This window comes from Mus musculus, chromosome 14 (assembly GCF_000001635.26).
Source record: "Mus musculus strain C57BL/6J chromosome 14, GRCm38.p6 C57BL/6J".
Lineage (NCBI taxonomy): Eukaryota > Metazoa > Chordata > Mammalia > Rodentia > Muridae > Mus > Mus musculus.
This window is the reverse complement of record NC_000080.6, coordinates 67364076-67379534: the sequence shown is the minus strand read 5'-3', so window position 1 is coordinate 67379534 and position 15459 is coordinate 67364076. Positions and strand designations below refer to the sequence as shown.

Here is a 15459-nt window from a genome sequence, read left to right as displayed (position 1 = left end):
CAGAACTGAGAAAGCTCTGGTCTGTATTCTAGTAATTTCTGGATCTCATTGTACTAGGATGGGCGCAAGGGTCAAGTTTGGCACCCAAATTCACATCCTCTGAGACATTTGAGCCTTTAGAATTTGCTTTCACCTGTCTGAAGTCTGGCATATCTTTCCCTAAAAGCTGTTTATGTGAGTGACTATCAGCTTGGACATCTCCCTTTCTCCCAAAGAGAACTCAAAATTCTCAAAAACAAAACAAAACAAAAATGTAAGTTAGTTAAAATTGGTATCATCCTGATTCCTGACCTCATTTGAGATACCAAATGTCAAGAGGTATAAAGGCAGAAGGTTGCTGCAGCAAAGAAAAGCTTGAAGGGGCTCACAGCATTCCACAACATGAAGTACTCCCTAGAGAGAAAGCCCTTCAGGCCTTCAGAGGTTTTCCCCTTAACTCCTGAGAGATCGCTGCTAGCCTTGGGACTAGCTGGTTTGCTTTATGACCAGATCATGGGCTCAGCTGCTGATCAGAGGGGCCCAAGTCAAGTGGTTTTCATTATGTGTTTAGAACTGTGGCCTGGTAGCACGGTGACTTTCAAATGGGACGGGCTGCAAGATCACACAGCAGCTGGGGCAGCTCTCAGACCAAGAGGTTTGCACTGAAGAAACCTGCAGGCAGCTGGGGCTCTATTAAATTCGTACCATTTGGAGTTAATTTAAACTCTCCTTTCCCTCTTCAGCGGGTGTGAGAGAAACATTCAACATTTTTTTATTTAAGGAAAATAGATGGTAGTGCCATTAAAAAGTTTTATATAAGAGCTAGGGTTTTAAAAAAAAAATCATAAGGGGTTGTTGGATAGATGTTGGCCCCGTTCCAAGACATGAGTAGCCGTGGCCTTTGCTCCTGCTTCATTCAGTCAAACAGACTAATGGTGAACACCCAGCTGTGTGGACGAGGTGTTTTTGTCAGAGAAGCTAATTTCTCCATCATTCTTGTGTGGCTGAGGCACGCTGCAATATAAACACGAGGACCGTCGTCTTATCCGGCTACTCCACGGCTGTCAGTTCTTACACCGGCAGATCTGTGTCTAAGATTTTGGTCTCCCCAGCACCACAGATTTCTTGCTTCAGAAGCCTGACAGGCCTGCTATGGGCATGCTCCCTAAAGCGCCAGCTGCTCCCCTGGAGCCCCTGTAAATCTCCTCAGGATGCCTCTTCTATACCTCATCCTGTATGAGTAGATGCAGTCCAAGAGCCAACTCAGCTCCTCCATCTTTCCCCATACAGCTTATAAATAACCCTTTCTTATACTAGAAACTCGGGGGTCCTTCTGTGTCGAGTTACAGCTTATCTCTTAAAGTCAAGGAAGATACGGTGTCCGGATGGTTCTCCACCTAACATAGCAATACAAATTACAATGGGCATTGGCAAGAGTCTTTGCTGAGCATATGAGGGTCAGAGTGGGGAGGAAAAAAAAAAAAACAGTTGATAAAATTTTGATTGTTGTACTTGCTGTTCATTTTATCTCAATAAAAGTCCACTGGAACTAAAAACAAATCATTCGGTGGAACTTAAAGGGACTGATTGTGGGATAATTTTAAGATATCTGGAGTCCTCCCTCTTTTTCCTAATATTTATCCTACAATAATCCTGCCCTCCGTTTTCATTTGGAGGTAGGGCGCATATCAAAAATGATTTAGGGGTAGGATACATATCAAAGAGATCAACACCAGAATAGCTGAATGGAAAATCTAATGTTGCCTCTAAGATGGTAGACAGCCCAGCCCTGTATAGAAATGAGTGCCCTGTCTTGAGTGGCAGATCTTCTGATATCATAAGTAAGTTCTGCAAGAACTTATGTTGGGAAGAACACTCACACTTAACTGTTGTTATACTGATGGGTATAATTGAACTCTGTGTCATATTCACTGACTGTACAGCTGAGCTCCCACAGGCACCACCAGGACAACTACACCACACAGGGCTCCTTGAAAAAAAGATTGCAGAGAAGCAGACCTGGGCTTTGTAAAGCATTTGAAAGCATTCACAAATTCTACTTCCTGTATCCCTATGAAGATGGCTTGCCTCTGGGTTGCCTGTGCTAGGTGTCCAGCACACGGAATGTTCTCTGTGATGTTTGCAGATGAATAACTAATAGAACGGGCACATGGTAGATGAATAACTGATAGAATGGGCGCATGCAGGTTTTCAATCTTACCTGCCACAGATCAGCTTGCCCATCAGTGATGGAGACTTAGTAACAATGAGCCCAAAATTGTTGTGAACTCCACATGTGCTTTAGAACACAAATGTGGGAAACAGCAATGTGCTGACCTGTCCCTGGGTTTATTAACTGCCTGTTCTCTAGCCATACGGCAGAGAAATAAAGAATGGAGCTCGTTCTGACTTAGCTTATACTGGACATCGGTGTTCTTCCTTTTTCGGGAGGACGGATCCCCTGGAAATCCTAACTTCTCTCTCCATCTTTTCTTTTTCTTCCTTTCTCTCTTAAGAATTGAGTGAACAACAGTGTGCTGAGACCTCCAGAGCGTCTTTATGATTCTATGTACAGGTGAGACCACAGAAACTACATTCAAGCAGCATATGCTGGAGAGACAGATACTAGTTGCTGGGAAATGTGGCAATCGTCAGAGGTTGTGGAGAATGGTGTGTTGGCCAAGAAACCAATAGCTCCGAGGAGCTGAAAGATACCCCACTAAGAAGGTAACATGCAGATTTGGTCCTGAAGGGCGAGGAGTCAGCAGTTAGAAAGCAGTGACGGGTTCTCAGACAGAGAGGTGAGCATGTGCAAAGATGACATCTTAGAAATGTGAGCATGCGCAAAGATGCCATTTTAGCGATGTGGGCATGCGCAGAGATGCTAAGATGGAAGAGACGGCAGTGGGGTGTTGCGTGTGAGTGGTGGATGACATATGGGAGCTTCCTGGGGTTGAGGGAGGTGGAAGATTTGTCTGAAGTGGAGAGACTGAGGCAGGCAGGGTATCTTATCAGCCTTTTAGAATCTGGGTTTTGTGTTGATAGCCAGTAGATAAGCATGCAGTGTTTTAATAGATCACTTGTCATTAGAGCTGACAGGGAACTGTTCTAGGAAAGAGTGGAAGGAGCCATCACAGGAGAGAGGGGTGGGTTTGCCAGACACTTCGGAGAAGGAGGAAGTGATCCTATCCCAGTGGAAGAGGAGGAAGCTGAACAGAGGATAAACGTTGAGTCCTGTTTGGGCACATGCTCATTAGTCGGGAAGGCAGTTGAAGCTTTAGCTACAGATTCAAAGAGGATGGAGAGTGGGGGTATGGAGCCAGAAGTCACCTGGGAACAGGTGACACTTAAACCCCAGAGAGGGGCTGAGAGATTGGGGCAGGGCCCTGTGTGGACAGAGTGCTGAAATGAGGGTCTGAGTAACACTGAAGCTGCTACTTGGTACTAGTTGAACGTCATTGCTTTAGAACAGGAGCCCATGGAACCCTGGGACACACTCTGGAGAATCTATATAATGTTCAGCTTTTATGAAAATCTGGTTCCATGTTGGCACAAAGGTCACATCCTTTACCAGATTCCCAAAGGGACTTGAGACAAGGATTAAGACCCAGATATTTCCACAGACCATTGTCATCAATTAATTACATATCCTATGGTCTTTAGGATTTGAACGGAACTGAAGAGATTGGTTCAGTCATGGAAATGTACTTCATATAATGATTTAGTGTTGTTCAATGATTTGTAGGGGTTGGGGATAAAGATTGTTATTACTATTAGTTTTAGGAAACGAGAAAATATTTGATTAGGTTCATGGTTTTTTGAGAAATACTTGTGTTCTGTTCAGATCTGCACAAAAGCATTCTTCAACCAAATGTGTGTTTGATCATTAGGGGAAGTTATTTTACTGTGAGGCAGAGGACTGCCACCCCTGTCAATCAGGGTGACACATGTGGTCCAGTCCTTCTCTGTAGATAGCTCTTCCCCCTCTGTGTTCACCTACTATGCCTGGCTTTGTGTCACATTTGAAATCCAATCCTGGTTTCTCAGTTGATCATAACAGCACACAGGCAGTCCCTTCTTCAGGAAAATCTTCCCTGCATAAAAGAGCTGCTGTTGACCATTTCTTCCTGGAATCTGAGAAGATTCTAAAATTGCTAGGTCACACATCTAAGGAGGATCCCCCGCTATGTATCTTAGGGACATACGAATTCTTGCAATTCAGCAACAAAAAAAAAGAAGGCCTGGTTTCAAAATGAGCAAAGGACTTGAATGGGCATCTTCCAGAGGAGATGAGCAAATGAGAGATAAGTATAACAGACGGTGATTGGCAGAACCTGCTTCAGTCGTGAGTGACTGACAGACTGAAACACCCATGAGAGTCTACCCTAGTGCTGTAGGGTGATTCATTTTAAAAATAAAACAAGGGTCTGGAGAGATGGCTTAGCAGTTCTGAGTGCATGCAGCTCTTGCAGAGAACCAAGTTCAGTTCCCAGCACCTATGTTGGGTGGTTCACAACTACCTGTTAATTCTAGCTCCGAGTGATCCAACAACATCATCTGGCCTCTTCAAGCATTGCACTTACTTCCACACACACAATTATGAATAAAATAAATCATTTTTAAAAATGTAATAAAGCCAGGAGGAATTAGAAAAAACTTGTGTCTTCACACATGACTGCTAGGAATCCAAACTGGTGCAGCCACTGTGAAAAAGAATTTGGCAGTTTCTCAAAAAGTTAAAGATAGACCTACCCTGTGATCCAGAAATGCTACTCCTAGCTCTGTCCCCAAGAGAACTGAAACATATGTTCCAAAAACAACTCAATATCACAGAAACTTTAAAGGCATAAAACACAAATATTAGTTAACAACATAATGGGTAAGCAAAATGAGATCTACACAGACAGTGGAATAGTATTCAGCTATAAAAAAGAACCTTACCAACCTTGAAAACACTATGCTACGTGACAGACCCCTGAGATATTGAGAGATTTGATTTTTATGACTTCTGTAGATTTATATGGAATAAGCTCATAAAGGCCAAAGAGCAGATCAGTGATTTCAGGTAACTGAAAAGAAACGGAAAGTGGGGAGCCCAGAGTAATTCGCAAGGTGTAAAGAATGTTCTGGAATCAGAAGTGATAGTCACACAACGCTGCCAATGTGTTAAAGTCACCGGCACTCACTCACTAATGTACTCACGATGGAGATGTGTGTTGTACGTGAACATCACCTTATAATGTAAATTTAGAATGTGAAATAAAATGGACAAGTGTGGTTATGTCCGCCCTGGAGATAACAGGGTCCTGAAACTTGAGAGCTTTTCTGTTCATCCATGAATGAGGAAGCTAAACCACACCCTGAAAGGCTGAGGAGCTCTGGTGGCTCTGAAGTCAGCACTGTTAACTCTAAGCCAGAAAAGCACATTAGCAGAGTAACGCTCACATAGCAAAGACCTGCAGAAACAAGCAACACTGGCGTGTGTTTGCCTCAGGAGGACATTTCTTTTCTTTTGCTTTTTTTCTTTTTCTTTTTTCTTTTTGTTTTTCGAGACAGAGTTTCTCTGTATAGCCCTGTAGCCCTGGCTGTCCTGGAACTCACTTTGTAGACCAGGCTGGCCTCGAACTCAGAAATCCGCCTGCCTCTGCCTCTCTAGTGCTGGGATTAAAGGTGGGTGCCACCATGCCCAGCTCAGGACATTTCTAAATTGGGGGTGGCAGTGAAAAATCAGAAGGGTCCAGTACATGCACATCCCAGTTCTTAGAGGCTCTTCAAATGAAAAACGCTGCCCGGTGCAGCAGCATAAGATAGCCTGAGGATCGAAGCTGCCTGCTTCTGTTTCTCTAGCCTGTGTTTCTTCCAGCAGTGTAGCAAATATTTACTCCTGGTGGCAATATGAGACTCTGTTACTATGCACTTTTCTTTAGAAAAAAAAATTTATTTAACTTTGTAGTAACATTTGGAACCCTGGGTATGGTAAATTTCCAGAGCTGGGGCCTTTCTGCAGATCCCCAAGAAGTCGGACTGCATTTCTGCTTGTCTTCCTATGACTCAGCAGAGAAGTCAGAGTGAGAAGTGGAGAGAAGCAGACAGCATTAAATATTATCATGACAACTGTGTGTGTGTGTGTGTGTGTGTGTGTGTGTGTGTGTGTGTGTGTGTTGGGCCAGGCAGTGGTAGTGCAGATTTAATACCAGTCCTCGGTGAGGCAGAGGTAGGCAGATCTCTGAGTTTGAAGCCAGCCTGGTCTACAGAGCAAGTTCAAGGACAGCCAAAGCAACATAGAGAAACAGTCTCAAAAAACCAGAGATAGATAGATAGATAGATAGATAGATAGATAGATAGATAGATAGATAGGGTAAGCATAATAAATAAATAAAATGTGTTGGTCATGGCACAATAACTGGATACCCATGCTGCGGTTTGCAGCGCGGTGACTGCAGGATGGACGCTTTTAGATGCATTTGCCCTGGCCTACTGAGTACCCAGCACTCCTCAGGACTTTTTCTTTTTGTTTGACTTCTCTTATCCCTCCCTCTGTTCCCTTCTCTTTTATTTACTTTCTTCTCTTCTCAGTACTGAGGGGTTGAACCCAGAACTCCCCTCGCCAAGCAAACACTCTCTCCCTGAGCCACACCAAGGGCTCCTGTTAGTTCTTCAGCATTTCTGTACTCCAACACCCTTTTGACATTTGGCTTCACCATAGACACTCTCCCAAGTACAGGCGGGAATGGTCATAACTGCTGGGGTCCAGCATGAAGTAAACAGATATCACACAATTGCCCATTTCAAGGCTATCACAAAACACAAACCCAGAAGCTTTGGCGCTTGCGCACCCACAATCTCGGGAGGGTCTGTGACCAGTCCTCCTGGTTATAATACCTTCTTTCTTGGAGCAGGGTCAAGTTTCCGCATCATCTAGAACCTTCTCTCTCTTGAGGCACTAGTCTAGCCAGCTCTGGGTTTTTGTTTTTTTTTTTCCACCCCATTGAGTCACGTGCTCCGGCGCCATGCTTTAATACATTCGGATTCTCTATAGGGAACTCTAGAGAGCTCCACATGTATGGCAGGCAAGGATGGCAGAAGAGCCATGAGTTGAGTTAAATACAGTCCTTCTGATCGTCAGAAAGGGAGCCAAGCAGCTGCACTTGCTCCCAACTCTAACCAAACACTCTGCTCCAGCTCTGTTTATTAGCTGTCTCCTCAACCCGATCAGTGGCAGAGGTGATGAAATCGGAGGCAGATTTCACTGTCAGGCAGCTGGGTCACCATCCCCAGGGTCTTGTTGTCATGCTGCATTCTTAAAGTGACCATGGCTGCTTGGGTTGCTACTTTCCAACAGGCTGAGAGATCACCGAATAGTTAACCGGTGGAAAAAGAAGGACAGGGCTGTGGCTTGCAGAAAACACATAGAGAAGCAGCTTTGAAAAATCCCAAGGTGGCTGAGTAGCAAGAACATGGCCCCTGCTGCGGGCAGCTGTGAGCGCGAGGGGCAGCCTGAGGGCTGGAAATCAAATCTCTGGCCCGGGCTGGTGCCTCTCCCATGAGGCTCTGCCAGGAGAGGCAAAAAACCCTAAACACTACAAAATGAAAAAAAAAGCCTCCATCCTGGTAGAGGGAGGTTACCATGTTATCTTTTGTATCCTTAACGCTATCAAGGAGGGATGGATTGGGGGAGGGAGGGAGGGAGGGAGGGAGGGAGGGAGGGAGAGAGAGAGAGAGAGAGAGAGAGAGAGAACAGGGTGACTTATTTAATAGGTGTGATCCTCAGGGCCCCTTACCTGGAACCGCCTCATGTCCCTTGGGTTTCCCGCTGTTTTCAAACAATTCTGATTGCACTTCAGGAAAAATTTTAAAAAGAATCTGTGAAGAGAAAGCAATGTGTTAGTTTTTTTTTTTTTCCAGTAAACATTTTTAAACGAGAGACTCTATCTGTGTTCTATTAGATTTGATTTGAGGAGGAAAAAAAAAATAGGTGATTGTGTTTCAGGTCTGGGGAATTTCAACCAGCCATGCCTGGGAGAGGAACATTGCTGACCCTCTGTAATTTGCAAATTTGAATGTTTTCGATGGCAAGCTCAGAGCCCCCTTGCTCCATCACGGTGGGGGGTTGTTAAGCGGTTCCCAATCTGGGCTCTGGTCCGCACACCCACCCACCTTCAGTCTGCAAAAGAGGCCTCTGAATACAGCAGTGGCCCCTGCTGGACAGAAAGTATCACTCTGGGTTAAAAATGACAGGACAAGGCTCAGAACCTATGACATTCCTCGTGTCTGTACCTTTGGTTGGCCACACAATACCTTTATGCTCACACCTAAAGGTGGTCTCAGAGTTTCCCACGACATGTGCAGAAATAATAAAATACTATATAATTATCTAAAGCTCAAGTCCACCGGGCCAGGATACCCCAGGCATTCATGATTAATAGCAAATAGGAAACGGCCCCTCAGTCCCTCCAGAGACGATCCAGACTAACTCAAATCACAATCTGTGGTTATTGTTTGTAAGACATGATTTTTCTTTTTTGAAGCCCATATTCCATTAAATGATCTGTGTCATTGCAAAACTGGGCATCTCGCTCGAGCCACACAGTTGCACCAATCAAGAAATATGGCAAAAGGAACCTTTGCAGGAATTTGCTTCATTCCTATTTTAAAATTTTTTTGTTTCAAAATAAATAAGTTTTTCATTTATTTCACTTGCAGAGTCCTTTAAAAAAAAAATCCAGCTTTTGCAGTGCTGAAGTCCCAGGTGAGCTAGGCCTATTTCCCTTTCTGTTACTATGACAACGAAATTTTACCGCAGTCCCAAGGTCCCTTCAGAACTCTCGCATCTACGCCTTGAATTAGAACTTTAAAGGAAAAGATATACATTTTCCCCAGGATTTACCAATAAAAATAAGTAGAAATGAACCAGTCTTAAGAAAATTCTGTTTTAAAAGCACGGGTTGGTGAGAGGCTCTTGACATGACCTTCTGCCTGTTTTGTTGTTTTGTTTTTTGCTTAAAAAAAAAAAAAACAACCACACAAAAGAATTTGAAAGCACTCCAATTAACTGTATGTTTCACACACACACACAAAGCCAATGAGAAGATGCCAGTAAGGTAACAGACCGAGGGGGAGAGTTGATCTCTTAATCTCTGCTAAAAACACTGGGCAACACACTCCCAACCCTATCTATGAATAAGGTTGGATTCAAATTTGGAAATGACGGTTAAATTTTTTCCATTATTTAACATCTGGTTTGGGCTTGTCTCTAGGGCTATCTTGTATGGGGTATGTGGGAGGTCAGACATGACTTTCTGTGTCATGGCGGTGAGGGGGTGTTGATCAAAATTCTCCAGAAGGACCACGCAAAGAAATCAGTTCATTGCTGTGCACAGGATGGACCGCTTATAACCTGCCCCAGCTTTCAGGAGTGCAGGGGATGTCTGCTTGGGCTCACTTGGGTGGGCTTAGGAGGGAGGCAGGCTTTTGTTTAAGTCGAGACTGAAAGCAAGCATTTTTGTTCTGGGTGGAGAAATGCATCCCTTATAGTCACCAGCCATGAGCACTCACAAACCCTCAGAGCTGCTTCCGAGGATCTACTATGGTCTTGCCTTGCTCGCTGGAGCCTCTTTCCAAACAAGACGCCCACAGCTACCCCACACCATATCTGCTCCCCAACACACACACCTGCCAGAGGTCATTTACATTTTTCCCCATGTCAAAGCCAGGTTGAGTGCATCTTCTCATTTGCTCCTTGGTTTTTGAAGTTTTGCCTTTTCAACAACTGGGCTCCAGAAAATGTGTTCTGCGTGCCCCGTGCGCACTTCCCTCTCCTCCCCCACTCCTGTTCCAAAATAAGATCTGGTGAAAGCATTAATGTTCACCGAGCCATTACTACGGGGACGGTGTGGTAGGTGGAAAAGTGTGAAAGAGATAAATGTTTACATAAAATCCAGTTGATTTAGGGAAACACTCTGCCTGGTGAAAGGCTTTATTCATTTTAAATTAGAACCCTAAACAGTTCTTCGGACGGAAAACACCCAATTTTGATTCTCTTGCTTGTCTGAGGGCTGTTTGTAACCTATATAGCAGACCCCTGCATACCAAGGATGTAGCATTTGGCTCACAAAGGGGGAGAAAGAAGCAGTGGAAGAGAGGAGTGGGGGGATGGGGAAATGTTACATTATTAAATATATAACTGCTAAATGGATAACACTGGAAGTGCTGCTGTGGATGTTTTTATATGTGAATTTAAAAATTAATTAAAAGAAATTCTAAGGCTTACAAACATGGTCAAATCTTCTCTCAATATTTTACTGATGACTTCTGTCATACATAAACACACATACACATGCGTGCGCGCGCACATACCACATGTATACACACAGAGATGCACACACACACATACCACATTCTCTCTCTCACTCTCTCTCTCTCTCTCTCTCTCTCTCACACACACACACACATAGACCACATGTGCACACATACAGATACACACACATGCACACACACACCCTTTTCCCAATCGCTTGGTGCAAAACTCTTCATGATCCATATCATTCATTAGCCACAGAGTAACTTGCAAGGAACAGATTCTCTCAGAATCCCCTGAGTCTTGATCCCTCCAAAACCAGAGGTGCCTGGAGAATGTCAGCCCTCTCTATTCAGAAACAGAACCCCCCCCCACAAATTCCAAGATTCAGACCAAATGTGCTGATTCTCCTCAGAATGGGAGTGGTTTCCACTTTTTCTAAACAACAGTGACTTCATGAATATTATAAGCACTTAGCATGCTGCAGTTTGCCAGCCTTCTGACTACATTCCTAACTAGTGAACCCAAACAACAGCAAGGGTAGCCTTGCTTTTGCAGAAAGAGGTTAGGAGATGTGGGGTCAATGAGTGGACTCCAGAGCCTGGCATTCCAGCCGGATTCCTAGATCACTGGGGCAGTGCCCTGTCCCAGAAGGCTTTGCTCCACTCTAACAAATACGTGCTAGAATTGAGCTAGCCTTGACCTTGTGACTAGACCCCTCCCGCCTTTCCTGGGCCTTAGTTTCTCTGACTGTTTAAGGAAATGTTTAACTGGATTAATCTGGTGTTCATTGCAATATCCATGTTCTATGATAGGGAAAATTAAATAAAGGGCAGAAGTGAGAGCCTTCCAGAAAGAGCCGCTTTGAGGTAAGAAAATACTGATAACAAAAGAAAAGAAATAAAACAGTCATTAAAGTCCACTGTGATGTAGAGAAATTTAAAATCCATGAGTTGTCCGTGTCTGGAATTTTCCATTTCATATTTTTGGGGCCACAACTGATCATGGGTAATTGATACCCAAAAAAAGTGAGGCCATAGAGAAAGAGATACTATATTGTACTTGGTATACAGGGCATCATTTTAAGTCTCAAAACAATTCTCTCCGAGAAGAATCATCTCATGAGTCACAGAAAGGAAGGCCCCAGGTATTTGAGGAAACTATCAGGGATCAGTGTGGACATAAAATTGGAACCTGGTTCTCTCTGGCAACCAGCGCCATCTGGTGCTCTCTGTTCCTTACACAGTGGTGATGGCTCCATCATCACCAGCAAATACTTTAAAAAAAAAATTTCAAAGGGTCAGCATCATAATAGGTAAATTACATCTCAATAAAGCAAATTTTCTCTCTCTAGAAGGCCATCTACTTAAGGGGGGGAGGAGAATAAATAAATGAACAGGGTAATGAGGAAGGAGGAATCTGGTACCCTCCCATGAAGGTACACTATACCCAAGAAGAAAACATTAGGCCAAAGATGGTCACCAAGGAAAACACCCTTGACTTTGAAAACCTCTGCTGGTTCTGTTTCTTGTCTCGTTGATTAAGTGTGTTCTGGATGCCACCAAAGGTCACACACAGCAGCAAAGGTCTTGACCTTGTGAAGCACACAACCAAACTACTCAGAATGTGCTTTTACTCCAGGGTCTCAAATGATTCTAGAAACATCTAGACATGAGTCCAAATAAGATCAAAGCTTATTACATGGTATTCAAGGAAATATGCCTTCTCCTTCCCAATCTCTGGGATATTGGGATATTCTGCATTGTTTAAGAACACGATGACATTCTCAGATGGCTTAAACTTGCCTTGACCCATCTTGAATAGAAATTGAATTTCAAACTATTGTACAACAGAGGTCAAAGCTAATGCCTAATGGTTGAGGCAGATGCACCACAAAATCACAGGGAAGACAACTATTGGGCATCCTTTTCAGACTCCAGGACTCTGAGCTCATATTTGAGGATCCCAGGCACTGTCCTGCCTCTCGGGGTTTATGGAAGAGACTGTTCAGTGTACCTCCAATTTTAAAATCTAAGATCTAATTCTTTCTTTAAATTTTCTAATACCAAGCCTTGTCAGTCACCCATCACAGAAGACTCAGGAAAAACCATGTACAGCTGTGCACACCAAGGAGATGCACATGAGTAACAGCTGTCATCACACAGAACTATGCCTCATGTAAAATAACTCCCTTTGAAGCTTCATTCCTGACTCCCTTCAAACAGGAAAGTCTAACTTTGTATGTTCTCAGATTCTGTCATGACATAACCATGTCTCATATGCTATAGACAAGATAATGCCACACGTGCTCAAAAGGCCAAGCGCAATGATGCTATACCTACTGCATAGCCACAAAAGCAGGCAGAGTCTCTAAGCTGAGCCAAATGTCTGGCTACTGTATTCTCATAGATCATGTGGATATATAAAGGGATGTGCCCATGGATTTGTGAGGAAGATACCTTTTTTATCTGGATTAGCTATCAAAACCTTTTAAAAGTCCACTAAATTAAAATTCAGTTGTTTTTCATTGTTCATGTGTGATCCAAGAAAGACAATAGCCCCTTTCCTTTAATGCATTTCAGCTACTAAATGTATGGATGGCCACACCAGATGGCAGAGTGCCAAGGAAAAGGGATGGACGGGTCCTCTCTTCTCCGAGAACTTTTCCATATAGTCTCCTCTTTCAGGAGATCTAGCAATCGAGTCTCTAGTTTCAAGGTGAGAAGCTGTGCTGGATGGACACATGGACCCCGTTGTTAGTGCTGAGAAAGCCTTCGTGGGGTTGGCTTACCCTTGTGACTAGCGAAAAACACCAGAGTGCTCTCCCTAATCTTGATCTTTAGTGTCTTTTCTGAGCCTTCCAGCATTTAAAAGAAGGCTATATCTTGGGCTGGAGAGATGGCTCAGCGATTAAGAGCACTGACTGCTCTTCCTGAGGTCCTGAGTTCAATTCCCAGCGACCACATGGTGGCTCACAACCATCTGTAATGGGGATCTAATGCCCCCTTCTGGTGTGTCTGAAGACAGCAACAATGTACTCACATACATGAAATAAATACATTTTTTTAAAAAAATAAAGGCTATGTCTTTAATCAATCATCAACCATTCAATTAATCAATCAATCAATAAGTAAATGCCTCCAAAAGACTCCAAATTTAAGACACATAAGGCCCAGCCTTGGCCTGAAGAGAAAGTAACCTTGAGAAGTCTGATCCCTAAGGAGTCCACCCAGGGCCCTGGAGCTTTAAGGACCCAGTGAGAACTCTTGACAGCTGGCAAGAGAGACTGAATAGCCAAGCTCCCAATGGTCTCTTGTTACCTCCAGAAACAAGCTGCGGGTATAGCATGGGAGAGGTTGGTATTTGAGGTTTTCCTAAGCAAGGCCGAAGCAGCTAGCAAGAAGGCCCAACAAGACTCATGGGCAGGGTGGATAGAAAGTTCTGACTGACTGGCTTGAATGGCCATCTGATAATTTCCTTATCGGTGGATGGCGAAATGGTTAGGGACAATGATAAGGAGGGATGGTTGCAGACATTTTTTTGTAAGCTGATATTCTATCGTCTCCATTTAATTTAAAAAGAAAAGACATTTAAACTATAACCATGATATATGAGCAGAGAGAACTATCTCTGTTCGTCTCAGACCTTTTATTTGTTTTGTTTTTTGTTCTTTTGCTTTTTTGGGGTTTGTTTGTTTGTTTGTTTTTCGAGACAAGGTTTCTCTGTGTAGCCCTGGCTGTCCTGGAACTCACTCTGTAGACCAGGCTGACCTCGAACTCAGAAATCTGCCTGACTCTGCCTCCTAAGTACTGCGATTAAAGGCGTGCACCACCACTGCCCGGCATTCTCAGACTTTCTTAAAGAAGAAAACATATTATCGCTAACACGAATTTACCTGGATTATTTCAGTAAAAGGCAACTGGGATTTGAAAATTTTTAAAATTTGAGACAAGGTTTCACTATGTAGTTCTGGATAGCCTGGAATGTATTATGTATATCAGGCTGGTCTTGAATTCACAGAGATCCATCTGCCTGAGTTTCCGACGTGCTGATTAAAGGTGTGTGCCCTCACACTGGGGCAACAGAAATATTTTTAAGCAACAATTTTTCTTGCTTCCAACTACCGTTAATCTCCCTAGGCCCTCTTGACTCAAAGTCTATGCTGACAGTAATAATAATGGCCTGTCACATCACTTGCCGTGTGTGGTTTCATTACATCCTTGTGACTTGGAACAGGCACCTTAATGTCCTGGTTCTATGGAAAAACTCAAAACTTCTCTAAACTTACCAGATTAATTATCCAAGGTGAAAACATTCGTCTGTGGAAGAGTGGGTAGAGAGCCAAGCTCCAGTCTCTCTGACTCTTAGCAAATTGTTACTCCATGGGGAGTTTGTTCAAGCTCCTAACACATTGCCAAGCAGCTCTTCGCTTTTGGGACATGCGCCCCATAGGTCTCCATGGGGACCATCATGTCAATTTCTTCTGGAAGCAAGTGTGAAGTCACTTCTCTCTTTGCAAAACCAAACGAGCACATAAACAAAAAGTGCTTATTGTTTCTATCAGGGTCTGGAAAGCTCTGGAGCCCCAGTGGTGACACTGGAGTGTGTAGAAGAAAATGGGAGCTCCATCAAACACTTAGAAGACATCTCAAGAATTCAAATAGGATGTAAGCATGGCCCCCAAGAGCTGCAGGGCCCTGGAGAAAACCTGGAAAGCTCCTCAATCGAATGAGGACGATTCAGACCATTTGTTCGCCAAACTTCATGGAGGAAGAAGGCAGAAATCAGTGAGTGGTACATGGGATGCTGACGACGATCTTAGAAAACACTAAACTTGAGTTTTAAGTAATTAAGAGAAAGGATGCTCTTTGAGGGTTGAGATTTTTAAACAGACCAAACAACTACTTCCTTTGACAGTTGATAACTCCCAGGTCATGTGTGGCAGCTAAAGGGGAGCCCTTACCAAGCCTCTGTCATGTGACTTCAAGGCCACTGTGAATGGCAGTGTGATTATTATTGCTTAATATTCATCACAAAATTAGGGACTGTCAAAGGCCAGCATTTGCTATCTGTGTAAAATGTCTGGGTAAGTGTCCGGCATGCAGTGAGGTGGCATCCTTTGCTAGGCACATTTCTATTCCTCTCCTCTGTGTTGTGCCTTCCACTCCCATGATACTTGTGGG

General features: G+C 43.7%; 1 protein-coding gene and 1 long non-coding RNA gene across 4 annotated transcripts in view; one reads left to right on the top strand and one right to left on the bottom strand.

Annotated features, from left to right (window-relative positions):
• The window catches only part of Ebf2 (early B cell factor 2), a 197661-nt gene that overhangs the window by 51418 nt on the left and 130784 nt on the right, over nucleotides 1-15459 (bottom strand). For all 3 annotated transcript variants that reach the window (NM_001276387.1, NM_010095.6, NM_001360202.1), the window contains one exon: nucleotides 7761-7842. In NM_001276387.1, coding sequence (NP_001263316.1) covers nucleotides 7761-7842 — 82 coding nt within the window. The remainder of the gene's footprint in view (nucleotides 1-7760; nucleotides 7843-15459) is intronic.
• Nucleotides 1-15459, top strand: part of 4930438E09Rik (RIKEN cDNA 4930438E09 gene) — a 65701-nt gene that overhangs the window by 18208 nt on the left and 32034 nt on the right. Inside the window, exon 3 of the long non-coding RNA NR_045961.1 lies at nucleotides 2496-2554. This is a non-coding gene — a long non-coding RNA (RIKEN cDNA 4930438E09 gene). The remainder of the gene's footprint in view (nucleotides 1-2495; nucleotides 2555-15459) is intronic.